The sequence below is a fragment of the Brassica napus genome, chromosome C2 (assembly GCF_020379485.1).
Source record: "Brassica napus cultivar Da-Ae chromosome C2, Da-Ae, whole genome shotgun sequence".
Classification (NCBI taxonomy): domain Eukaryota; kingdom Viridiplantae; phylum Streptophyta; class Magnoliopsida; order Brassicales; family Brassicaceae; genus Brassica; species Brassica napus.
The window spans coordinates 29,239,965-29,266,738 of NC_063445.1; the positions used below are offsets into that span (position 1 = coordinate 29,239,965).

Here is a 26,774-nt window from a genome sequence, read left to right on the forward strand (position 1 = left end):
CTTTCTCCCCCCCCCCCCCATTGATAACAGCTTCGCAAACCAGCCAGACAGACGATTCTTGAGACTATCATAAATGTAGGCTAACATTTCAGTTTTGGATCCACTGAAGCATTCCGGTAAGCCTATATATGATCCTGAACCCCCTTCTTTTGAAATACCTGTGATGTCTTTAATCAGAATCTTTGTGCTCTCTTCAACTTTCGCTCCAAAAGTAATAGCTGATTTTTCCACATTAACTTGCTGACCTGTGGCTTTTTCATAAATCCTCAGAATCTTGACAAGCTCCACTGCCTGATCCGCTGAAGCTTTAAAAATCATGAGGCTGTCATCAGCAAATAACAAGTGGTGAATGTGAGAACTGAATACCCTAATGCAATCCCCTCTGAACAGCTCTACCAATAAGATGAATAAGACCTTCGATACATAAAACAAAAATGAAGGGGTGATAAAGGGTCACCCTGCCTGATTCCCCTTTTCGGTTGAATGCTACCAAAAGGTTGGTCATTGATGAGAGCTGAGAAGCGCACGGTAGAAACGCAGAACATCACTCTTTCCACCCATGTGTTATCAAAACCCAGCGCCACTAGCAGAGCTTGCAAATAACCCCACTCTACTTGATCATAAGCCTTCGACATGTCCGACTTAATAGCCATAAACTCCTTCGAGATGCATCTATCAGTTCTCAACGCATGAATGATTTCATGGGCAATCAATATATTATCAGTGATAAATCTTTCTTCTACGAAAGCTGATTGAGTCGGAGAGATAATCTCTGCTAAGAAAGGCTTCAATCGAATGACCAAAATATTTGAAATGATCTAATAGAGAACAAAAAACTTATGGGTCTTAAGTCTGACATCATAACCGGGTCCTCAATCTTGGGAAGTAAGCAGAGGTGAGTATAACTCCATTCCACCGGGAATATACCTGATGCAAAGAATTCACGAACTTCCTCAGTTGCCTGATCCCCAACTATGCTCCAATATTGTTGAAAAAATAATCCAGTCATTCCATCAGGGCATGGAGCACTACTCGCTTTGACTGCAAAAACAGCAACCCACACTTCTTCTTTACTAACCACTCTGGTTAATTCTTCATTCATACCGGAAGTAACTCTGCTTGAGAATCCCTCAAATAGATGATTATTTTTCTTGATCTGTTCGCTTTAACCGAGGCATGGTAATATTTAGAGTTTAAGTCTCCTTTAACTGCCCATTTCTCCTTGCATCTCTGTTTCCAAAACAACTCCTCTTCTTTATAAGCTTTGACCAGATCCTTCTTGAGAAGATTTATTCTCACAGTAGAGGGATTCAATATTGATTGTTCCGTTTCCAAGGCACACTGAAGCTGCTTTATTTTGTCACAAGCATTCAAATTCTCCTTCTTTTTCCAGTTGCCGAGAGTTTTTCTGCATCTCTTTAGACGACGGTCTGATACCTTAGTAACAAAAAGAGGATGATTCGTTAACCATGCCTTCTTTATTTCTTCTTGAACACCATGCTTATGAAGGAATCTCGCATCAAAACGAAAACTTCCACGATAGGGTTTAGAAGAGGATATCAGCTTTACCAAAACATGTCGGTGATTAGAGCCTCTCTTATCCAAAAACACTTGGTTCGAAGCTGGATAGAGTTGAAACCATCTCTTATTACCAAAGCACCTGTCCAATTTAGATTGGATTGATAATGTACCTCTCTGACCTCCCCAAGTAAAACTATTTCTTGCGCTAGGAAGTTCAGACATTTCTCCTATCTCCAACATGTCATTGAAATCTTGAAAAGAAGAGTCACTTCTTCGAGGACCTCCAATCTTCTCATCATTGTTTCTGATTTCGTTAAAGTCACCGAACATACACCAAGGATCTTTCCGGAAAACTCCAATCCTAGTTAACCGTTCCCACAACTTCGGTCTATCACTCTTAACAGGATGCCCATAAACACATGAAACAAAGAAACTATCTTTACCGAACTGTACACAAAAGCCAACCAAGTTCTTATCCACAAACTTGAAGTCAACATTTACAGAGTTTTTCCACATCAACGCTAAGCCGCCGCTGTACCCAATAGGATTTACAGTCAAAACCCTATCGTAGCCTAGCCATGTCTGTAGATCAACGCTAAACCGCCGCTGTACCCAATAGGATTTACAGTTAAAACCCTATCGTAGCCTAGCCATGTCTGTAGATCAACCAACGCATCTCGCATCTGCTTCGTTTCCATTAAAAATAAAACATCCACGAAATGTTTTTTTCGCATCTTCCGTAGTCTTGGAATCACCAAGTCTTGTGCACGGCCCAGGCCCTGGCAATTAGTCCAAATTATCCTTCATTGATTCTGTTCTACATTAAATTTCAAATTAGGTGTATAATTTCTCTCTCCTAAACTTTTAAACGAGTAATTATTATAGTTTTGGTGCAAGTTTTTGACCAAATCTCACACAAATGAGGTGTAGCCGGTTATAAATTCAAAGCATTTGATCAGGAGGCTCGATACAACCCAGTCATATAGCGGTTAGCCTAGCAATACAATCCAGTAATGCTCCAAATCAAAAGACTTAATATAAGATGTGATAACATATTGGGACATTGATCGTATTGGCCAAAAATAAAATTGAAGCCAATAAAAAAAAATCTTTGAACCAAGATCAATATCGGCAACGTACAGCGCTTTATCCACTATCAAGAAGTGAATCAGAGACTCTAAATTGTTGCCTTTAATGAGCTAACAAAAAAAACTAAACAGAGTATTATTTGTTACTAATCGGTTGAGGAACCATATGTATGTTAGGCCTTTTGAATGCACATGAACTATGTAAACTAGAACACGTACCAGAATATCAGCCAAACTCAATTTCGGCAATAAACAGCTCTTAATACACTATTGTATAAGAAGTGTACCAGAGACTCTAATTTATTGCCTTTCGTTTAAAGACGCAACGAGGAAATCATAAACACGAAACAAGGCTCAGACTAAATAAAGAAGTATGCATCAACGAGCTGTGAATCTCTCAAAGTTTGATGGTAATCTTTTTTCATCATCACCGCCTAATCATTCAAAGAGGAATACACATAGAGAAATAGATCCAAAAGCCTCAGAACCTAGAGGATACAACTCATCAACGAGAAATCTCAGATGGTACGGACAATCTCAAACATCACAGGCCTTGTGTACGGGCAATCTTAAACTCTAGTCTTAAACTCTAAACTGTTACGTAGCTAAACAAAAAGGACATAGGACGTCAGTAAAAAAGGAGAGGCGCTCTTGATTGATGTCTGAGAATCGTTGGAAAATGCGGCTTATATAGCGACCATACTAGGTTACAACAAGTCCTAAAGAGCGTCTCGCAGGTCACAATACCAACATGGGCCACCAATATTTTGAAACCTGACTCAAATGGGCCGTATATATGGGACTATTATCTATTGCATTCAAAATTAATCGGCCTTTATACACACATTCGATATACACGTTGATAACATTTAGCTTTGGATCTCTATTATTCTAACATCCCGTAACATTGGATTCATTGCCTTTTTCCAGTTAAACACTAACGAATCAAGTAAGATCTCAGAAGATAAACGATAGTGTAGGCGCCTGGTTACACGAATTTCAATTTTAGTTAATATATGTTTTAAAACAACAGTGATCTTATACCATAAGCAAGTGCAAAGCTAAACGATTCCATTAAAGAAGCTCGCAAAGAATTGTTGCTTATTGATAAAATAACGGTAGTCTAATACACCAAATCTATGTTTTTTTCGTGGTTGCAGATACTGAAACAGAACAAAAAAGAAGAAGGAATGCTCCTAGTAACCAAATCAAACCCTTAGAAGATCTAGCACCTAATAGAACCAAACAAATCCAAACCGCCTTGTAGAAGATTACAAAAGAAGTAGAAAGTCTCAAAGCTTATGCAAGGACCCGTGTGTGTGCATGTGCAGCTTGCTTAGCGGCTGGCTGCTACCATAGCCATGTGCTCTATAAGGTCAAGCACTCGGTTGCTGTAAAGTAAAAATGGGAGAAGAACAGTTAGTGTTTGGGAACTGTTGATGGATATATCTGACTGAGTATATTGAGATGAGAAACGAGAAGTGTACCTGTAACCCCATTCGTTGTCGTACCAAGAGACAAGTTTCACAAAGGACTTGCTCAATCCAATCCCGGCATTGGCGTCAAAGATACTTGACCTGTTATTACAAAATCAACATCACTACATTAGTCAACCACAAATCCAGATTCAGATAGCTCTGAAGAAAAGAAGAGGGACCAACCTTGAATCACCCACGAAGTCATTGGAGACTACATCTTCATCGGTATACCCGAGAATGCCTTTTAGAGGCCCTTCTGAAGCAAACCTGTTACATCAAATAATAAGAGGTTACTACTAGTTGTAAAAATTCAACTCATGAAACAATAATACTGTGATGAGGTTGAGAGTACTGGAAACATACTTAATGGCGGCTTTAACATCTTCGTAAGATGCACCTTTCTCAAGTCGACAAGTTAAATCCACAACGGAAACGTTTGGTGTTGGTACACGGAATGCCATTCCAGTAAGTTTCCCGTTCAGTTCTGGCAGAACTTTACCTACAGCCTATTTCAACCACAAAACCACGGTTCAAATATGATTAGGATAATTACATGGTTGTAGCTAGCTACCCATGTGATTTTGTCGTGTGAGTACCTTTGCAGCACCGGTAGAGCTAGGAATGATGTTTTGACTAGCTCCCCGGCCTCCTCTCCAGTCCTTCATTGATGGCCCATCAACAGTTTTCTGAGTAGCTGAAAGGCAACCAAAACACATAGGTTAGTGTTATCAGGTAAGTAATGTACAGTGATTTACAGCAGGAGAGCCAAGAGATATAGACCAGTGGTGGCGTGGACAGTTGTCATCAAGCCTTCAAGAATACCAAATTCCTCATGCACCACCTGCCAAAGAAACAGTTCAAGTTGAGCTTAAACGAAACTCTTAGAAATGAGGGAAGATTGTGTTACAAACCTTAGCAAGAGGTGCAAGACAATTGGTGGTACAACTTGCATTGGAGACTATATCCATGTTTGGTTGGTATGTTTTCTCATTAACTCCAACAACAAACATGGGTGCATCAGCTGAAGGGGCAGAAATGATTACTTTCTTTGCACCACCCTGCAAAACCAATGGAATACTATCAAGCAACCATATGAAATTTCAAAACAAGGTTATTTGAATATGAGTATGAAAGTGCACCTTCAGATGGGATGCAGCCTTTGACAGGGTGGTGAATACACCTGAAGACTCAACAACATAGTCAGCTCCAAGATCAGCCCAAGGGATCTCAGCTGGATCTCTGAGAAATAGTTACAAAATATGTCATCTTCTAATTTCTAAACTGAGATAGTGTGTTATCTGATCTGCAGAAGACAACATGTCGCTTTGAAAGAATACCTCTTGCTGACAACATTGACCTTCTTCCCATTGATCTCCAAGGTAGATTCATCAATGACATTGATGGTTCCCTTGAAATTCCCATGAGTAGAATCGTACTTCAACATGTAAGCCTGTGAATCAAGGTTCCAAAGCCAAACATATGTTCATAGGAAAAGAAGACAAAAACATATGATGCATCATCTTTCAAGGTTTTCTATGCCAGTTTCAATCAAGCAAGAAAGAAAGAAAGAAAGCAACTCCTATTAAGAACAGAGCAGAAAGAGTGTTTAAAAATGTAGCCTGATAAAATAGAAGACACCCTTACCATGTACTTGGCATCAATGAATGGATCATTGACTGCCACAACGTCAATATCATCCCTGGATGTTGCAATGCGGAGGACCAACCTTCCAATCCGACCAAAACCTGTGGAGCTCATAGAAAATAAGGAGCTTCTGTAAGAAATGAAACAATTGAGGCCACCAAAAATTATATTCATAACTGATGAAAAGCACATACCGTTGATCCCAACCTTAGTCTTTCCAGTGCTACTTGACCCTACTCAAACCAATCAGATCAGATTCACCAATAAGCATAAATCAACAAAACACATCTACTAAAGTAATATCATTCTTACTTTGAACTGCAGGTGGAGCTTGCGTAGCCGTGGCCTTGATGGGTTGCAATCCTGCATTGCATTTTCTGTACATTCGATGATATACAAAAGAAAAAGAAAAAACTCTTAAGAAATGAAAATTTGCATTTTACAAAAATTAAAAGAGTTGGGAGAGTTTTGTCACGGAACTGTAGAGACAAAGATGGCCCAGCAACACCAGAAAATCTTGACGATGTGAAGCTGCGACTGAATCCAAGGCTTGCGGAAACCTGAGTATTTGAAAATAAAAATAAAAAAAAAGGAATAAACACGACATGAGAAGGCAAGAAACAAAGACCAAAACAGGAGTGACGTCATCATTACACTGAGAAACTCAGAACATAAACCAAAGGCCCCGTAAAGACAAATCGAACAGAAACACGAGGTAGAATCCGAAACGCAGCTAAATATATGAATCAGTAAGAGGCAAAACGTAGTCTCTGACCTTAGAGTGGTCATACGAGAAAAGGTCAGCACGAGGGGTAGTGACCGAGGCGGCGGCGGATCTGAGGAGAGAAGAGGAGGCCATTGAAAATGAAAGAGATCTCTCGGCTGGTCAAAAAAAAAACCTAAGAACACTTTCGGTGGCTTATGGGAGTAGTAGGGGTAGAGCCAAACCCCAAATATATAAATATGAATCCAAAATGTCCGCAACGGAGTTTTTTATGCGCATACGACACTGTCTACTGTTGCAGAGACGACGACACTCTGCTGATTTTGATGGGTTGCGAATCTGGTACGGCCCACCTATAAAGACACATATATTAATTTAATGCCATAATCAACGGTTGTGATTTGGCAGTCTCATATAAGAACACGTGTATTAGATCCTACTCTTGGGCCTCAGCCTCCAATACTTGAATTTCTTTTGTTGTTTTCGGGTTGAGATAGGTAAATGGGTTTGGATAGGTAGTGGTTGGTTAGTAAATAAATAGAAGTAATAAGGTTTTGAAGATTTTTTACCCATTTTTCTATTTAAAATTAATTCAAAACAAAAATCAAATTATTAAAGGTCTATTTCAGATTTTTTGATACCTATGTGGTCCATTCCAGCATTTGTTCCATCCTCAAAACCTAATAACTTCTATTTATTTACTACCCCAACCACTACTTATCCAAACTCATTTACCCGACCCAACTTAATTCAAATCCCTAAATCCCCAAATATCTCCTTCTTCTCAGAAATCATTCTTACGTTCTTCATCTCCAATTTTTCATCACTATTTCTTAGAAATCAAAATTAAATTCAAATTTAAGTATCTGTTCATCTAATCTCTTCTATATTTTTCAGTTTTCATCTATTTCATTTTGATTCACAACTTTAAGAATTCAGATTTTAGAATTTTCATTTTTATCAAAATTTCTCCATCCCATAATCCAAATCCAAATCGAAAAGTTTCTTCAAACCTTACGAAATTTCATTCTTATCCCAAATCGATCAATTCCTCATCATTCTGAATTCATTTTCTCTCATATAAAATCGAAACTCATCTTCAATGTACAAAATTTTCGACAATGAAGAACATAAAGTATTACTAGTACAACTAAAATTAGTATAACTGGTACAACTAGAACGTGTATAACTAGTACAACTACAACAAATATAACTAGTATAATTAGAACATGTATAAGTAGAACAACTTCACAATTAATATGGTTATATTAGGTTTTTGTTTTTGAGTGTGTGAATGATGTTATAGAAGAGGATGATGTAGAAGTTGGTATAATTTTCCACTGTATGAATGTGTCAAAATATGTTAAAATTTTATTTTATATATTTATTTGGATAATTATTTGTTTACCAATTGTACCAGTTGTACTATTTACGAAAAAATTATCTTAATCTTTTTTGCTCTCGAAGCCAAAGAAGGCAATTGCCGAACCGGAAAAAGTTGCAGTATATAAGAGAATTGGAAGAATATACTCCAAAAGACATAAAAAGCCATCATGAGTTCAAAGGATACATAAGCATTCATATTTGGTGTTTGAACTACGATAATAATAGTCCAACTGGTTTAATTGTAGTAACACGTTGAGCTAGCTTGGCTAGTACATCAAGCATATCAGCATATTGCTTGCTCGGTGAGTTGTGTTGTTTTAGTATTGAGTGGTAGACTTCTGCCTCAAAGTCTTTTTTCTTCACATAGAAATAAAAATAAGATAAGAGTTAGACAAATTGTAAACACATAAAAAGTAACCCGATGCAAATTGTAAACACATATAAAAAAAATAACCTTATGCATTTTTGAAATGAAAAGGTGGCATATCAATGTTTTTGTTGTATTTTCATATATGATTTCAAATAACTTTTTTTTTCTTATGTTTTTAAGTCTTTTTATTCTTATATGATTTCAAATAGCTTTTTAGTCTTTTTTCTTCACATGGAAATAAATATAAGATAAGAGTTAGACAAATTGTTAACACATACAAAAATAACCCGATGCAACTTGTAAACACATATACAAAAATAACGTTATGCATTTTTGAAATGAAAATGTATAACTAGTACAACTACACCGAGTATAACTAGTATAATTAGAACAAAAATAACTAGTACAATTTTATAATTAATATGGCTATATTAGGGTTTTCGTTTTCAGCGAATGATGTTATAGAAGAGGATAATGTAGAACCAATGAAAATGTTGGTATGAACTTCCTCTGCATGAATTTGTCAAAATATGTTAAAATTTTGTTTTATATAATATTTATTTGAATAATTAGTTGTTTTACCAGTTGTACTAGTTGTACTATTTACAAAAAAAAAATCATTTTCAGTTTTTTGCTCTCGAAACCAAAGAAGTGTCAAGCCGAAAAATGTTGCAGTAGAAAAGGATTAGAAGAGTATACTCCAAAAGATAACACAAAAACCATCAAAAGTTCAAAAGGATGTATAAGCATTCATGTCTGGTGTTTGAATTACGATAATAATAGCCTGACTGATACAACTGGTTTAAAGACAATAATAGTATTACTAGTTTAATTGTGGCAATATTTGAGTTGTGTTGTTTTAACATCGGATGGTAGGCTTCTCTTCCCAAGATCCATTAAAACTTATGATTCTTATAAAAAAACTGTGTTTAGTTTAAATATACATAAATTCTGGTATAACTAATAAAACATTTTCAACTACGCAATAATATTTAAAAATGGTACAACTAGTACAACTATTTGATATTAGTGTTCAACCACATCATTTAAAACATGATACATATTTAAAACGTGATGCATATTTAAAACAATACTAAATAAAATAACAAGTAGTTGTACAAGTTTTCTAGTTGTACTAGTTTTTGAGTTATACCGGTTTGTTCATAGTTGTACTTTAGCACTAAAATCGAAAAATATTAGTTGTACCACATAATAAATACACTTATCTTAGCTGTACCACTTATTTATGTTTACATGCCTTTGCCCGGTTTAAATGAAATCATCAATTTCGTAAAAATACATTTCATGTATGTTTTCCAAAAATTATGTGGACAAACAAGTGGACAAACAAGTTAACAAACCTTAAAAGTACATAGTAGATCATGTAATCTTATTGAGGTTGTATAAAAAAATTCATTTTTTCCGCAAAAATTAAAATAAATTAAGAAAACTTTCTAAGTACATACCAATTGAGATATTTGATTGCTTTCTCATATGGAATACACAATTGGTTTTGTCAATTTCTCAAATGTCAAAGTTTTACCAGTTGTACTAGTAATACTCGTCTAATTTGTGATAAAATTATATCAGTTGTTTATATGTCTAAATTTAGGACTTTGTAAAAATATGTTAGATGTTTTTTTATCATAATAATATGGCTAATATAATTAACAAACTTTAACAATATAAAGTCTATAATGTAAAACTTAGAGTGTGATATAATAATTTAACAAAATTTTGTAAAAACCTTAAATAAGGCCGATGAAATTTTGTTATCATATACCAATTATGATATTTGTTTGTGTATTTTATATGTAAAACATGATTTATTAGTCGTATCAATTATAGTAGCTACATATTATACATAAATTATAACATTTATATACCAGTTATGCTAGTTATACAATTTTTTAATATGTATAGTAGCTACATATTATACATAAATTATAACATTTATATACCAGTTATATCAGTTATTCAATTTCTTAACATATTTAGTTGTACGGGTAATAATAGTTATACTCAGTCGAATGAAAAAATGAGATAAGGAAGATGTGTGGTTGTGAGTTATCCATGTGGTTTAGATTAAAAAAAGATAGAGAATAAAAAATAATTGTAAATTCAATGGTCAAGATTAAAACAAAAAGATAAGATCTGATGGCTAAGGTTGAACCATTATTAATGGCAAAATCGTCATTTACACAGCCTATGTAGATTCATTCGGGTGGTTGGAGATTTTTTTTCATCTATTTCCATCTATACTATTAAAGCAGGATCATATTGTCATAATTACCTTAGGGGCATGTTTCCTTCACTAACATTGCATGTTTCATTAAGGGCAATTAAGTAATATTAATAACAAATCTATGTTGGATCATTATTTTTGGATCCAGCCCAAATCAAATCTCTCTTGGCCCATTTGGACCTATTAAAAAATCAGATTCAATTCTTACTTTTTTTTCCTTTGGGCCATTCAGTCCAAGTTCAAATAATTTTTTTTCAACTATTCTTAATTATTATTTTTTTCTTTTCTTAATATAATTTAAGTATTCATAAAAATAATTGAATTTTTATTGAAAAGTATACATTTTTATTAAAAGAATATAATTTTTTAATTAAAATATTAACCCCATAATAAAATTAATTTATCAGAGTTATACCAACTTAATTCATTAAAAAATAAAGTTTATTTTTTTTAACATAAATAGTCATTTAAAATGAAATACGATAAATAAAGATAAAATTTTTAAGTCTTTTATAAAATAAAACACAAATATATGAAAATGTGACATTTACTAAATATTTATCAATTGAAAAAAAAAACAAAAATAAACCCGCGCTTTGAAAGCGCGGATCAAAATCTAGTTTCAGATTAAAGTCCGATACTAACCTCTTGGTGTGATGCCACGTCAGACGGATCTGGGCCGGGGTTTCAAAAAGGCCCTCTCTAGCTCGTATGTGTCAGCTTCAGGAAACTTTTCACCAAACTGAAACATAAATGGACCAAGCTACATATGCATGTATATACAAATTATTATACATCAATTCAACACCATTTATCATCAATCTGGTTCATAGTCCAAGCTTGTAATCCGAGCAATATCTGATACACAATTAAGAATCAAAGAGCAAACAAAAATACATAACCAGATAATATCTCTTTTGTGATTTGATTTGAACAAACCAATTAATCATTAATTAATAATGGCTTTTGTCTCATATTTCATGAAACTGAACTACTCTGCAGACAAGCTGTGTATAAACACAGCGATTCTGACATGTTTAGTCTTTTATTTCAAAAAGAGATTTAAACAACATTACAAAGCAAATCAGTGTACAACAATGAAAACTTCCAAGAACAACTCTATGAATAATAATGCATACAAAGCATTTACGTATCACCATTTTTCCCCTTATAACCTGCCCCTACACTTCACACTTGGTCTTTGTCATTTTTCCCTTCAGCTTCTAGTTCCAGAGATTCGTCTACTCTAATGTAATGTCAAGCTAAAGACAGACTGAATCAAAACCCATTTCTCTTCTCCACAAAACCCTGATGTAAAATAACCCTTTATGTATATCATTTCATTACCTAAGTACCTATCATGACCCGGCTTTTTCTATGTCTAAGACGTTTCAAAAGCCTAAATCGAAGCATTGAGTCAACATCATACCCTGCAAGTTCCATTCTGTTTATGAGTCGAGAAACAATCTCCACTCTGTCTCTGGTTTGCAGGAGAGAGCTTAGGAGGTAGTTGCACACTCTAGGCATCAGCTTGAAGTTGTTATCCAGAGTGTACGCAAACACATCAACCGCTGCATCAAGTTGTTCTCTTTTGCAGAGTCCATGAATCAGTTTGACACAGCCCGGAGGCGTGACGAGGATCTTCTTCTCCCTTAAAACCGAAAACACCATTAAGGCCTCCTGAAACCTCCCTGCTTGGCATAACCCTATCAGCCATATGGTGTAAGGTTCGAAACTGAACTCTTCTCTTCTGGTATCCAATTCGATTAGCCGTCTTAAAGCTCTCTCGGTTTCCCCTGCCTTGAAACACTGTTCAATCTCATTAGCTGTTTCATCGTCAAGACAAGATATCTTCTTTAAGTATTTCATCCATAGACTAACAGCCACCGTGATCTTTCTTTTCCGACATGACCATGTCATGAGCGATTTGTAAACGGCTGGACTGTGTCTGAAGTCATCTTTCGCGTAAAAGAGTTTAAAAGCTTCTTCTTCTCTGCCAACTCTGTGTAGTCCGTTGATGAGAGTGTTGTAAGTGACGCTGTCAGGGGATAAACCCTTTAGCTGAAGCACATTGAGAAGCTTGAGAGCACCGTCAATGTTTCCCGCTTTGCAGAACCCGTTTATCAGAACGTTGTAAGTTACAATGTCAGGCGAGTTCCCAGCATCAGCAAGATGCGCAAGGTCCTTGTACGCCTTGAGAATCGAACCGGACTCAACCATGGTGTCGAAACTCCGGTTTCCACTATGCGAAAGCCGTAGAAACAAGGAAGCAGGTCTCCCTACTTCCATTTTATGCAGCAAAAGCCTAGCTTCCTTGAGCTCACCGGACTTGCAGAGTCCATCGATCAAAGCGTTAAAAGTAGCAACCGATGGAGAACAGCCTCTCTTCTCAATCTCCTTGAAAATTTCTTCAGCTTTCCTAACTAGCCCATTCCTGCACATACTACAAATCAAGATCGTGTGCGTGAACTCATCAGGGAAGGATTCCGTTTCCGACATCTCGAGATGAAGAGACCGAGCCTCTTCCAAAAGCCCCTGCTCACATAGAGCCTTTATAACAGCATTGTAGCAGTAAGTATCTGGGGGAATACCTTGACTCGGCATGCTGCTTAACAGCTTCAACGCATCCTCAATCTTCCCTGCTTTGGATAACCCTTGAATCAGTATCGTGCACAAAACAACATCAGGCTTGATATTCTTCTTAAGCATAATCTCATACAACTCAAACCCCTCATCGTATCTCCCACCTCTAAACAATCCATCGATCAAACTACTGCAACCTCGGAGACCAAGCACAAAACCATCTTTCTCAAACATCCGCAACAGCTCAAACGCCTCAACCATTCTACCTAACTTACAAAACCCATCAAGCAAAGCATTGCACGCAACAGAATCAGGAGCCTCACCAGCCTGTTTCATCTCGTGGAACAGCTTCCGTGCGTCTTCAACACTCCCTCTCTGACACAAACCCGAGATAAGAATCGTATAAGTAACTCTATCAGGAAGAATCCCTCTCGCCGTCATATCGTCGAACATCTTCTGTGCATCGTTCATTCTCCCTTTCTTATACAACCCATCCATCAAAACACCAAAGGTATACCGATTCGGGGCGCAGTTACACTTGAGCATCTCGTTGTAGACAGCGAAAGCAAGCATAAAGAAGACTTCTTTCCTCATCATGACTCGCAACACCGCGTTGTACGTGAACACATCGGGTCTGCAATCGAACTCCTTCATCCTCCCAAAGGACTCCACCGCCTTCTCCGCCGAACCCATCTTGGCATAAGCCGAGATCAGGACGAGGAAGCAGTACGAATCGACGGAGACGCCGCTTGATTTAAGCTCCTCCAGTGTTTGCCAGTACAGATCGCATCCGTTCTCTTTAGATAACATATCGATGAGCAGAGAGAAAGACTCTTTGCTCCTTAGACGCTCTCTCCTCGAAGCCCATATGAAGAAACGGAAACCTAATTGCGGATTGAGATGATCTTTGATCACCGATGTGATGGTTTTGTGAGATAGGAAGGGGACGAGCGGCTCCAAAGCTGGCTCTATGGGTTTCGACTTGGATAAGATGGCGATGACTTCGCTAGAGATGTTGAATTCGGTGGTGCTGGAAGTGTAGGGACGCTTTGAATAGAACTGAATGACTGATCGAAGGAACATTTGTGATCTCATATTAGATCAAATCTCATTGTTTGGGAGTTCATTAGATGCAGAAACACTCTAACCGGTTCGCGGGGATTAGACGCGACGGAGAAATGAGTGAAGAGATTTCGAGATGTTGGAGAGAGTAAGGATGGGGGGAGAGACGGAGTCTGAGGAGGGAAGACGGCTTTCTTTTGATCGTCAAGGGTTCTCTGCCATCGGAGCAATCTCTGGGATGATACCAGCCGGTTTGTACGTAAACCGGTATGTGAGAATTAGTGAAACCAATTTGGCTTTTAGTACTACAATTAAACGGCATGCTTTATATCAGAACGAACGAGTATTTCTCTAGTTTTTTTCTTTAAGATAATATAATTTCATGTTGACAGATAAAGAGTAATTTCATAATGGAATTTTCACTTTAAATAATCCCAGCATAGTAATTTTTTAAAAGATAATCTCACTTGTACTCTATATAAAATAGTGAACAAAATGGATAAAAACCAATATTCTAAAAATCGTTAGTGAGTAACTAGACATTTTGTAGAAATTAGCGATTAGACAACAATTATGGAATTATGTGTTAACGAATACTGATATAGTTTTATATATTTGACTTTCATATTAGATATTTTAATTTTGTATTTAATTATAAAATTGTTTTGATAAATTGGAAAATTAGATATACAAAAGAATTACAAAATTATAAATTTACACATTATTGACTGATTTAGATCAAATTAAATTGATTGAGAAGAATTTTAACTGATTTGAATCGTATCAATCGATTTTTTTTAAAACATTGCTAAAAACTCTATTTTGAAATTAGATAAGGGATAAGAGCTACGTAGCATGGAATCGTTGGTGGTCATGCGTTTCGTGCTTCCGAAGCGGAACCGGAAACGGAATCGCTCGGAATCGCTCGGAATCGTCATGGAATCACGTTTCGGATAGTGAGACGTTTGGAACCGTAATGGAAGCACGCGATTCCAGATTGGAAGCGTCGATGGATAGTTGACGGAAGCGTCGATGGATATATGTTCAAAAAACTGAAAATTATTTTGGGCTTTTAAATTTTGATTTGTTTTGTGAATATGTGATCCAATTAGCCCATTATAATAACAAAACCCTAGTTACCAAATAAGCTAAAAAGATTAAAACTCTTGAAATTCAGTTACCGTACGAAGCAGTTCTGATATTTCTTCAAGTTCAACATTTTATCCGGATTCTGAGAGAAGAGAAGCAAAGGTACATAACTCATATATATATAAATACTCAGTTATTGTGCTTTGTTTGATGTGTTGTCACTTGTTTGTCTTTTATGCATGTGGTTTGCATATTCTATTGTTTGATCGTGAGTGTATTAAAGTCATGGCTGCACTTTTCTGGTTTTCAATTTCAGATATTTTAAATATAGTATTATTATAAGTTGCTTTGTGTACGTAGCTTTGTGTGATATTGTTGTAGTCTTTTGCAATTTTATGTTTCATATTTGTATTATGTTTGGTAAATTAAGATATTATATATTAGTATTCATATAACTTTTTCACAGGACTAATGTCTCAAGATCCTCTAAACATTGATGAGTCCTCGAACGTGGATGACAAGGCACCTTTGTGGATCTATGTGAACAAAATTGAGAAGTTAGCTGGAGGAGGATCATGGAGGTTTGAATGCAAGTTCTGCAGTAATTCATATGTTGGATCTCATAGTAGAGTTATGACTCATCTGCTGCAAGAGGGAAAAGGAATTAAAGGATGCTTGAAAGTCACTCCTCAACAAAGAGTTAACCTTAAAAAGCTAGTTGATAATTGCAAAGAGAGGTTAAAGCGTGCAACTTCCAAAGCAGTTCCACTTCCTTCGTCATCAAGGAACATGTCTAGTTCTTCTCTTGATTATGATATGAGCTACAAAGTTCCAAATGCAACTGAGTCTGATCCAAAGAAGAGAAAGGGTCCTTTGGAAAAAGCATTTCAGAATGAAGCTAGGGAGCAATGTGATGGGGAGGTATCTAGGATGTTCTACACAGGTGGTCTGTCTTTTAACCTTGCAAGAAATCCTCACTACCGCAATTCATATGTGCGTGCTTCCCAAATTCCAGGATATGTTCCACCCGGATATAATGCATTGAGAACTACACTTCTTCAAAAGGAAAGAAAGAACATTGAGATGCATTTGCAACCTTTGAAGAACACATGGAAACAAAAAGGAGTGAGTATATGTAGTGATGGTTGGTCAGATCCACAACGAAGACCAATATTTAACTTGATTGCTGCAAATGAGAGTGGTCCAATGATGTTAAGGGCGATCAAAACTCATGGTGAGACAAAAACCGGTGAGATGATTGCAGAGCTGATCATAGAAGGCATAAAGGAGGCTGGGCATGAAAATGTGGTTCAGGTTGTCACTGACAATGCTTCAAACTGTGTAAAAGCTGGTGCGCTTATTTCAGCCAAGTTTCCTACTATTTTCTGGACACCATGTGTGGTTCATACCTTGAACCTTGCTCTGAAGAATATATGTTCACCATTACTGAGCACAAGAAATAATGAAGCGGTGTATGATGCTTGTTACTGGATAAAGTCTATCAGTGAAGATGTGAATTGGATCAAGAATTATATTATGAATCACGGGATGAGGCTTGTAATGTTCACTGAGCATTGTGATCTTAAGCTCCTCACAATTGCTTCTACAAGGTTAGTTTTCTATATTTTTAATTGAGAGCTTACTTATATTCTTAATCTTTAAGTTAATAATCATTAGTTTTATTTTTACAGGTTTGCTTCCACGGTTGTAAGATTCAAAAAAATAAAGACCGGGTTACAACAAATGGTGATCAGTCCTAAATGGGATGACTATAAAGAAGACGGTGTAGAGAGAGCATCTGCAGTGAAGAAAAAGATATTAGATGAGTTGTTTTGGGAGGAGCTTGAATATGCTTTATCTTTCACTTTGCCCATCTATAGCGTGATTAGAGCTGCTGATACTGATAAACCTTCTCTTCATCTGGTTTATAAATGGTGGGAAAGTATGATTCAGAATGTCAAGAGAGCAATCTTCAAAAAAGAAAGGAAACAACTTAATGAAGATTCCGTCTTTTGGACTGCGGTGCACTCGATTTTGACTTCTCGTTGGAGTAAGAGTAATACTCCTCTTCATTGTATGGCACATTCTCTAAACCCCAAGTAAGTTTATAAATCTGTTTTTATTCTGTTTTTCTTATCAACTTATAAAATGGTAAAATTGGTTTTTGATCAGTAAGATTTTAATTGTTATATATATTTGTTGGATGCAGGTACTATAGTTCAGAGTGGCTTGCAGAAGAAGACAGTAGAAAAGCTCCACATCAAGATTTGGAGGTTACTAGAGAAAGAAAAAATTGCATCTTAAAGTATTTTCCAAATCAAGATGAAAGGAGAGAGGTTAACGTTGAATATTCTAACTTCTCTTTATGCATGGAGGACTTTGGTAGTGTTGATGTGATTCATGATAGGTTTATCTTAGAACCTTTGAGATGGTGGGCAGTTCATGGATCTCCGGCACCAAAACTTCAAATCTTAGCATTCAAGTTACTTGGACAACCATCTTCATCCTCATGTTGCGAAAGGAATTGGAGTACATACAAGTTCATTCATTCTGCTATAAGAAACAAGATTGTTCCCCAAAGAGCTGAAGATTTAGTATTTGTGCATACTAACCTCCGTCTTCTATCAAGAAGGAGCTCTTCTTATAAAGAAGGCCCTAGCTGTATGTGGGATGTAGGAGGTGATCAATTTGATTCGCTGGATGAGATTAATTTGGGAAGACTTGAGTTTGAAGATCTTTCTCTTGATGAACCAGAATTGGAAGCTGTTTTGTTTGGTGGAGATGGGAAAATGAGAACAATGATGAGTTCGATATTTGACTTGAAGCTTGATTTTTTTATTATTATTATTATTATTATTATTATTTTATTAAGTGCTTCAATATTATATATATATATATATATATATATATATATATATATATATATATATATATATATATATATATATATAAACGCTTCCAACACGTACCCGCTTCCTAAATATTTTAAAATTTTCGCTTCTACGCTTCCTTACGCTTCCGCGTACCCGCTTCCGATTCCATGCAGCGATAAGAGATGCTCTAAACAAGAGATTGGAGTAAACAATTGAAATAATCTGTTTACTAATCATAGTTTAATCTTCTTTTATTAAAAAGGCTCCAAACAAAAAAACTCCAAAAAGAGCCGTACACAGAAAATCTCAAGCGGGCAAGTACAAGGGCTTTGCTTATCTGGTCATAAGAAAACCATAAGACTTGTAATACATGTCATATATCACAAGAGAGATGAGATTCACGCGTCGTCAAGAGCTAGGACTCCTGGAAGTGGCTTTCCCTCTAGAAGCTCCAAACTTGCACCCCCTCCGGTAGAGATGTGACTCATCTTGTCAGCCAAACCAACCTTCTCCACGGAGGCCACAGAGTCACCTCCTCCTATGATTGTGGTCACTCCCTTTCCGCTCAGCTCCGCTAGCTGCTTTGCTACGGCCTGGTTGTGGAACATGACAAGAGATCAGGTTGGTGTAAGATTAAGTTAAGGTAACAGTTTCAGTTGGACAAACATATTAACTAACATTCGCTTACCTCAGTTCCAGCTGCAAACTTTTCGAATTCAAAAACACCCATGGGACCATTCCAGATGATGGTCTGGGTCGTGTCCAGAGCCTCGCTGAATGTCTTGATGGAGTCAGGACCAACATCCAGTCCCATCCAGCCATCCGGGATCGCCGTGGCTGGCACTATCTGCAAAGAGTTCACAACTGTGTCAGCTTTAAAACAAACACTGAAATGTTTTTATGTCCGTTACCTTGCTGTTAGCATCGGGAGCGAACTTGTCAGCAATAACCACATCGGTTGGTAGCAACAGAGATACACCTTTGGCTTCTGCCTTCTCCATGAGTGACTTGGCCAAGTCAAGCTTGTCCTCTTCCACAAGGGAAGATCCAACCGAATGTCCTTGCGCCTTGTAGAAAGTGAAAATCATACCTCCACCGAGCAAGAGAATGTCAACGGTGGACAAGAGCGACTCAATGACACCAATCTTTGTTGAAACCTTTGAGCCTCCGACAATGGCAGCAAAAGGCTTCTTGGGGTTTGCCACAGCTCCGACAAGGTAATCAAGCTCCTTCTGCATGAGGAAACCAGCCACTGAAGGCTTCAAGTATTTGGCAACTCCCTCGGTGGAAGCATGAGCTCTGTGAGCAGTTCCGAAAGCATCGTTGACGTAGACGTCGGCAAGGGCAGCAAGCTTCTTTGCGAATTCAGGGTCGTTCTTCTCTTCTTCCTTGTAGAACCTCACGTTCTCCAAGAGAAGAACACCACCTTCAGGTAGTCCTGCAACCAGTTTCTGGACTTCCTCACCAATAGAGTCATTTGCCATCACAACCTATTAACACAAACAATGTTAGCTCACAGTAGTGAAGGATGTTATCCATAAAACTAGGAACAAGAGGCACAAACCTCAACACCAAGAAGCTCAGACAATCTCGGCACAAGAGGCTTCAAGCTGAATTTAGGGGTAACACCTTTTGGGCGGCCCTGAAACATATAATTGAGATCAGAAACATCCAATAGTTACTACAAAAAAATTGAAATCAAGATGTTCAATAATTCCATTTTCATGAGTTTGGTCGCTCATGAAACTGATTATCAATGTTCCATGAGCGACCAAACTCATACAAATGGTTCACAAAAGGCATAAACTATCATGTAAGAAAGTGAAGTCATCTGCATAGGTAGCCGTCTAGCCGACCAAATAACGAACACGAACTCAATTGCAAGAAGAGCGACCGAACTTATATAAACGGTTCAGACAAGACATAACTTATCATATAAGACAGCAAAGACATGTGCATAACTGATTATCAATGTTTCAAGGAGAGCGACCAAACTTATACAAATGATTCAGACAAGGCACCCGACCAGATAACGAAGTTCAGTAATAAAATCAAAGGAGCTAATAAACCAGATGAGATAAAAAAAAAAAACGAGAGGACATACCAAGTGACTGCAGAGAACAACCCTAGATCCGTTACCCATCAAGTACTTGATGGTGGGAACAGCGGCACGAATCCTAGTGTCATCGGTGATGTTAGAGTTATCATCCAAAGGAACGTTGAGATCAACCCTCACGAACACGCTCTTTCCCTTCAGATCCGCTTCCTTCAGTGTTCCAACGCTTCTCTTCGTCGCCATAGTAGATGAGTAAAAAAGAAAACACTGTAAAACAACAACAACAACCGGGGAATATGAGATTGACGGAGAAATCAAACAGATCTAGAACTTAATCGCACTCGATTCGATGAGAATCTGAAGGCATAAACTAGGGAATATACTCACATGAGTGGATGTAAGGAGAGACGATCCAAGCTACACAGAGATGAAATGGCTGAGATATAAAAATACAAGAGGAAGACACGTCGTATATATAAAAGCGTGAAAGCAGCGTGGAGAACACCCCACGGCAATGGTTATATTACGACTTTGCCACTCTCTCTCCTTGTGTTTCACGGCCGTTTCCGTGTCATGACTCATGATGAAGCTACATAAAAGAAATAGTATTTTAATTTTCGCAGGTTGGGCCGAAATATTTTAACGGTTAATATATATTAATTGGCCCAGATATACTTTACAATACCTCAATTATATCTCGATAGAGTTCAGCCCAAATTAAAATGTACATATAAATAAACATTAAATATTTAAATATGGACGGACATCTTAGTCACAGAAAACCCAATCCAAAAATTCTCATTTAAATATTAAATATTTAAGTATGGGTATCTGAAATTCATAGAAAACTCAATTCAAAAGTTCTCAATGACAACTTTTGCATTAGGTTTTCCATGATTTGAGATTTCAACATAATATTTATATTGCTAAATGATAACCTGCGCGCATGCGCGATGTGAGTTTTTTATAGCAACGTTTGTTCATTAAATGGTTTTAACATTTTGCAACACTACAATCTTTATTGATTGTAAAATGGCGAATACAAATGTTGGTCTCTTAAATGCATTACCGTTGTTGATAAATTAACGTATTACAGTTCATTTTAATTATTTTTAAGACTTCATATGCACAAAAAAAATATTAAGTTTTGCGGCTGCCACAAATCACAAAAACCAGATATGCAACGTTGATTGTAAAATGACGAAAGAGATTAGGTTTTCTACTTTCGATTTGCTTACTATTGACTCTCCATAAGTTATCATCTAATATTAAGATCTCAATAATTTTTCAATGCAAATTTTGAAATTAACATATTTTTATATTTTTATATAGTATATAATTTAATTTAAATGATATTAATATATATATATAATATGAATATTTATTAATGATACTTATATTCATATGATTTATGATAAGTTGTATCTTGCTTGAACAAAAAAAAAGTTAAACCATTGATCACAAAATTTTCAGTGTGATACATTTACCATTTTGAATAATTTATAGTCGTTTTGAAAAATAAGAAAAAAAATCAATTTTTTTTTTCATTATGCTTAATGTTATTGTTTAATTTCCTATAATAATATAAAACTAAACAAAAAAAGAGGATACAAAAATTGTTATCAAATATGTATTATCATAATCATTTTGTCATATATATATGTTAATCATATTAGGTAAATCCGTAGCTTTTATTTAAGAAAATAATTAAGAATATTCTTTTGTACACTAGTAATCAATTTGATAGTTAGCTTAATAAAAAGTATAATATATATTTATAGGGACCAAATTATTTTTCTAAGTATTCTAAGAATTATCCTAGTAATGATACGTGGGTACGAAAACATGTTGTAATGCTCCAGAATAATATATAGGGGATATAAAAAAATTAAGAACTCCTTGTGAGATATTTTTAAGGCCATCAGCATTGGTAAGAGACTCTCCCAAAAATTTTAAAACATATTTAATATTTTTGAAATATTATCCACTCAGAAATTGACAGATGTATTTTGGGTCTCTGATAAAGAAATGCACATCTCTTTGAGACGAACCGATCATTCACCTTTTTCTTCTAATTTTTATTGTTTCTTATTTTTGTTATGTTAATGTGAGAGACGTGCCATTGCGCATGTCCTAAGATTGCTCTTATAGTTATACTACTAGAAGTTAGGCACTACGATGTAAAGACTGGAAACAATTTACCGCATAATCTCTAAACAATGGTTACAAGCCTACAATTTTTTGCTTTACATAAAAAACATATTTTGATTTTTGTTTTCACAATAAGACACAGTGGACATGAAAGACACTTTTTGTGTGTAAATGCAAAAATATGAGACAAAATTGCTCTTAAAGTAACTAAATGTTATAAATCAATTGGTGGACGTCCATAACCGGCCCGGTCCATAACCGGTCCAAATCTAGAGAGAGAGACGGCCCAAACCCTAGAGAGAGGCGGCCACGACTTGGAGAGAGAGAGAGAGAGAGATTGGCGGCCAAGGAGTTTCCATTCTTCTATATTTCTTATTCTTTGTTGGTTTATGATTTGTAATCTTTCCATTTATGTATTTCCATTTATCTCTCATCTAATCTATTAAAATTGAAGTACAAATTAGAATTAACCCTCAATTTTACTCAATAATTACAAGTGAATGCCATTGAGTTAATTAATTTAATATAATATTATTTATTTTGAAAGTAATTTATTGGAACCAACAATCAAAGTCATTGTTCCACAAAATATTCCTAAAATCATGTCATTCCCATTAATCTAATATATTAAAACTGAAGTACAAATTAGAATTAACCCTCAATTTTCTTCAATAATTACAAATGAATGCCATTGAGTTAATTAATTTAATATAATATTATTTATTTTGAAAGTAACTGATTGGAACCAACAATCAAAGTCATTGTTCCACAAAATATTCCTAAAATCATGCCATTCCCATTAATTTAACTTATTTTAATGTCAGTTTAATTAATTTCAATCACACTAACCATAAAGATATCAATCTTTTGAGTCCAACAAGTTTTCTTAACTAACTAGAAATTGTACTAGCCTTAATAGTTATTATAAAATACTACCAAATGAACGAAACAATTCTTTACCCGAAAAATAAACAGCATTATAAGGTTTTACTTTTTCTCTAACCTCCAAAACAAAACTTATCTCTGTAAACTGATAACTTACATGCATGCATTGATATAATACTCTCACAGGTCTGTCGACGAAAAATAATGTACAAAGTAAGCTAGACAATATTTTATCTTTCTACAACTTGACAGAGATGTTTTGTTATTCATTTTTGGTTATGATATATTAATGATGGAGTATAAAAGAAGAAGAGTGAAATCATCTCATCATCATCAGAAGTTTTGCCATATAACTATCGCCGTGAGATAATAAAGTCAGTATAAAAGTATAGATTAAATAGTGTAGAAAAACAGAGCTGTAACAAAACTTTTTTAAGACACTACCCACCCAACAACTTCCTACGATCTTCTGAATTTGAGATTTGAGTTTTTCTATATAAAGCTCCTTGTGATTTTCCTGTTTGGTTGCTTTTGTGATGTACTGAGATTTATGTACCATAGTGAATGAGTTTTTCATGTTTCTTGAGAATTGTTTGATCTGTAATTGATTCCAGTTCGTTACTTTATAACCATGTGTAATGGTTGGTCTATGAGGCAACTCAGGATAAATTGTGTTTAGAATTTGATTGTAAGTTTTGTAACAGATATTGGCATAGGGATAAAAGATTAATTTATTGGTACTACTCTCGGGAAAAAGGTGGTGTTAAGCAGATGTGAGGGGACCTATAATCAAAGCATTAATAGCCATTTAATATATCTTATTAAAAATAAATGATGCATTTTATAAGGTAGACTTTGAGTCGTAAACAAAGTAAAATGAAAACTTTCACTTGAAATTAGTGGTAGAGATTCCTTTCTCGCAATGTTTTTCATTTACCACTTTACATAATATACAAAGTTTACATAGTATATATGTTACAGATTACATAAAATCTTCAATTATTTTTCATATAAACAATAATCAAATAAAAAATATCCACCAACATTGCTAATAAAGTTACACAATATACAAAACTAAGTTATAATTTTTTAAAATAATTTTGTTATGTATAAACAAAATGAAAAATTTATATAAATCGAAAACCTACCCGCACGGGTGTGCGGGTCAAACTCTAGTGTAATCTTTATATAAGGAACCTCTATGATTCATTAATAATAACACATAAATATTCAGACTCTAAACTCTCTAATTACAACACGTTATCAGCACGATAGACTCTCAAAACCCTGAGAAAGAAAATCGCCAATCCGTAACCCTAAACTAAAATCCGTCACACATAAACCCTAAATCCGGCGCAACTTAAAATCGATCGATCTCTCAAACCCTGAAGAGCCAGACGACGATCCACATATCATCTTGAAGCCCTTGACGAGACGAATCCGTCAGCACAAACAGTTCGTCGATCTGATCTCAGACGCACCCTCACGCTCATCTACAATACGCGTCGCCGTTTTACTTTTGGAACCCTAATCCCGAAGAACCCTAAATTGTTCTTGCTTGCGTTCCGGCTTGCAAACATCCGATCAACTAAAGACCTTAAGCGTTCCTGATCCTAGACATCCGCAGCTCCCTGTTCACAACAGAGCCAGCCCACGTTCGCATCACAGCCAGCTCGCAATCCTGCTCAGCCGCTCGCGAACTCGACAAGAAGAAGACGCGTCCGTTCCAGATCAGATCGCGTCCGACGTCCTCAGCGCACATCCACGACCAGACGCCAAACCGTCCGAGACAGCTCGCGTCCGTTCTCCAACTCGCAACCCGATATGAGCCAGCGTCTGTCCGCGTGCAAAATAGAGGTTCATCCGACTTTGGTGGACCGGTTCAACCCTACAAAATAAAGGTAATTCGAAATCTGAAAACAAGAATCAAATCTGGTTGTTTTGTAAAGATTGAAACCCTAAAATATAATCTCTAAAACAAAAAGCCATAGGTTAATAGATCAATCCCTATGAGTAAATCGAAGCTCTATAAGTTCGATCTAAACTCTAAAAACGAGATTGATCCATTGATCAATTAAAATCAGAACCTTAAAGGTTTTTTTATTCTCAAATCAAATCCCTTTATCAAAGATCAAAGTTTTCGAAATCCCTAAAATCCTAATTCGAAAACTATTAAAAACTTATTGATTGATTAAGATTTAAATTGATCACCTTGAAATAAAAAATTGTTTGATTAATAAAATTAAAACCCTAAATTGAAAATTGATTTTGAAATTGAATGAATTTTGATTGATGATCTGAGATGTTAGGATTGATAGATCTAATCTCAAAATTCGAAATCCTTAAGGCCTTGAAACCCTTAATCTTGATTGATATTTCTAAAGGCCTTGAAAACCTTAAAACTCACATTGCTTGAAAGATTGATTTAAAGATTAGGAATATTTACATATTGAATGTGAGTTAGGTTGCTAGATTACTTGATTCTAAAAATCCAGCTGAAACATTATCAACCTTGAAATTGGTAAACTTAATTGATATGGATTGTGTGACATTGTGTTTTTGTTACGAAACATACCGAACGGCCGTGTGGCCTAATGCATTGCTCACACTTGTGGCCTTGTGACCTTGATTGATTAAAAGCCGTGTGGCTTAGTGCATATTTAAGTGGCCGTGTGGCCTAGTATCCGGATGGTTATATAAACCGGATTGCATCATGATCCGATCCTTAAGATCGTTGTATCACATAATGGCCGTGAGATCTAAGCATCACAATACATGACCGTGTGGTCCAAGTATTATAGAGAGACTTATGAAATCATGTGCACTGATTATTTAAATTGGTTGCAAGAATTCTAAATCATGAATTGATTGATGATTTCAGATGCCGAGATTTGAACCCATGGATTATGCCATTCTAAATCTCTCTGGAGATAATTATCTAGAATGGGCAATAAACACTTCAGTTACCCTGAAATCAAGAGGACTCGGAAGGAGTATCATTCAGGGTGATTATGCAACTATAAGTGAAAAGTTAAGAGCCATTACAATAATGCGCCATCATCTCTCTGAAGAACTGAGAAATCAGTATCTACATATTGAGAATCCTCGTGACCTTTGGACAGAATTAAAGTCCAGATACACAATGGTGTTATTACCAAAGGTCAGACATGAATGGATGAGTCTCAGATACCAAGACTTTGAGTCTGTGGATGAATATCACTTTGCTTTGTCCAAAGTCGTTTACAAACTGAGACTATGTGGTGAAGTGGTAACAGAGGAGGACTTACTGGAAAAGACCTTCCTCACAGCCGATCCAAGAGATCTATTGTTACAACATATCTATAGAGAAAAGGGTTTCACCACCTATAATGATCTGCTCTCATACCTATTACTAACTGAGCAGAGTAATAAGTTGCTAAAGAAAAGCAGTGAGATGAAATATCCTGAGGAAATGGATCAAGATGAATCCAAGGCAGCCGTGTCCAATGCAATAGATGGACTGGCCGGCTTATCTATTTACTAAAAGGATCTCGACATGATTTTATTTTAAGTCTATGATTTGTGATTTGCTTTAACCTAATTGATATTTCACGATTTTATAGTTTGTTTTGATTATATC

At 36.0% G+C, this 26,774-nt stretch overlaps 4 protein-coding genes and 2 non-coding genes across 6 annotated transcripts; 1 reads left to right on the top strand and 5 right to left on the bottom strand.

The window, feature by feature from the left end:
• Positions 1-2,959: 2,959 nt before the first annotated feature.
• Positions 2,960-3,045, bottom strand: LOC125582846. The gene has a single exon (XR_007320290.1). It is a non-coding gene; the product is annotated as a small nucleolar RNA snoR116 (small nucleolar RNA).
• A 40-nt stretch (positions 3,046-3,085) lies between these two features.
• On the bottom strand, positions 3,086-3,162 carry LOC125582847. The gene has a single exon (XR_007320291.1). It is a non-coding gene; the product is annotated as a small nucleolar RNA snoR117 (small nucleolar RNA).
• A 526-nt stretch (positions 3,163-3,688) lies between these two features.
• Positions 3,689-6,778, bottom strand: LOC106381508 (glyceraldehyde-3-phosphate dehydrogenase GAPCP1, chloroplastic). Its single transcript, XM_013821407.3, has 14 exons — positions 6,507-6,778; positions 6,212-6,291; positions 6,044-6,108; positions 5,926-5,964; positions 5,732-5,832; positions 5,425-5,537; positions 5,227-5,326; positions 4,999-5,145; positions 4,868-4,928; positions 4,684-4,781; positions 4,451-4,593; positions 4,271-4,354; positions 4,097-4,186; positions 3,689-4,000 (listed from the first exon to the last, which is right to left on the bottom strand). The coding sequence occupies exons 1-14, from the start codon at positions 6,588-6,590 to the stop codon at positions 3,946-3,948; spliced, it is 1,260 nt and encodes a 419-aa protein (XP_013676861.2). The 5' UTR covers positions 6,591-6,778; the 3' UTR covers positions 3,689-3,945.
• Positions 6,779-11,384: 4,606 nt separating this feature from the next.
• Positions 11,385-14,403, bottom strand: LOC106381506 (pentatricopeptide repeat-containing protein At1g79540). Its single transcript, XM_048747450.1, has one exon. It carries the CDS (start codon positions 14,132-14,134, stop codon positions 11,804-11,806), a length of 2,331 nt encoding a protein of 776 aa, XP_048603407.1. The 5' UTR covers positions 14,135-14,403; the 3' UTR covers positions 11,385-11,803.
• Positions 14,404-14,963: 560 nt separating this feature from the next.
• LOC125581646 lies at positions 14,964-17,978 on the top strand. Its single transcript, XM_048747451.1, has one exon. It carries the CDS (start codon positions 15,662-15,664, stop codon positions 16,823-16,825), a length of 1,164 nt encoding a protein of 387 aa, XP_048603408.1. The 5' UTR covers positions 14,964-15,661; the 3' UTR covers positions 16,826-17,978.
• A 321-nt stretch (positions 17,979-18,299) lies between these two features.
• Positions 18,300-20,710, bottom strand: LOC106381505 (phosphoglycerate kinase 3, cytosolic). The gene is made up of 6 exons (XM_013821404.3): positions 20,507-20,710; positions 20,168-20,386; positions 19,628-19,705; positions 18,975-19,553; positions 18,752-18,910; positions 18,300-18,656 (listed from the first exon to the last, which is right to left on the bottom strand). The coding sequence occupies exons 2-6, from the start codon at positions 20,360-20,362 to the stop codon at positions 18,462-18,464; spliced, it is 1,206 nt and encodes a 401-aa protein (XP_013676858.2). The 5' UTR covers positions 20,363-20,386; positions 20,507-20,710; the 3' UTR covers positions 18,300-18,461.
• Between the last annotated feature and the right edge of the window lie 6,064 nt (positions 20,711-26,774).

Bases quoted from the DNA above. Each gene is read 5' to 3' on its own strand.
- LOC106381506 (XM_048747450.1), bottom strand. From the start codon at position 14,134: ATGAGATCACAAATGTTCCTTCGATCAGTCATTCAGTTCTATTCAAAG.
- LOC125581646 (XM_048747451.1), top strand. From the start codon at position 15,662: ATGTCTCAAGATCCTCTAAACATTGATGAGTCCTCGAACGTGGATGAC.
- LOC106381508 (XM_013821407.3), bottom strand. From the start codon at position 6,590: ATGGCCTCCTCTTCTCTCCTCAGATCCGCCGCCGCCTCGGTCACTACC. The intron at 4,187-4,270 runs GTTGGTCCCTCT...TTGTAATAACAG, and splicing joins GACTTCGTGGGTGATTCAAG to GTCAAGTATCTTTGACGCCA. The intron at 4,001-4,096 runs GTACACTTCTCG...TTTACTTTACAG, and splicing joins GACAACGAATGGGGTTACAG to CAACCGAGTGCTTGACCTTA.
- LOC106381505 (XM_013821404.3), bottom strand. From the start codon at position 20,362: ATGGCGACGAAGAGAAGCGTTGGAACACTGAAGGAAGCGGATCTGAAG. The intron at 19,706-20,167 runs GTATGTCCTCTC...TATATGTTTCAG, and splicing joins TTGTTCTCTGCAGTCACTTG to GGCCGCCCAAAAGGTGTTAC. The intron at 19,554-19,627 runs GTTTGTGCCTCT...TTGTGTTAATAG, and splicing joins CTGAGCTTCTTGGTGTTGAG to GTTGTGATGGCAAATGACTC.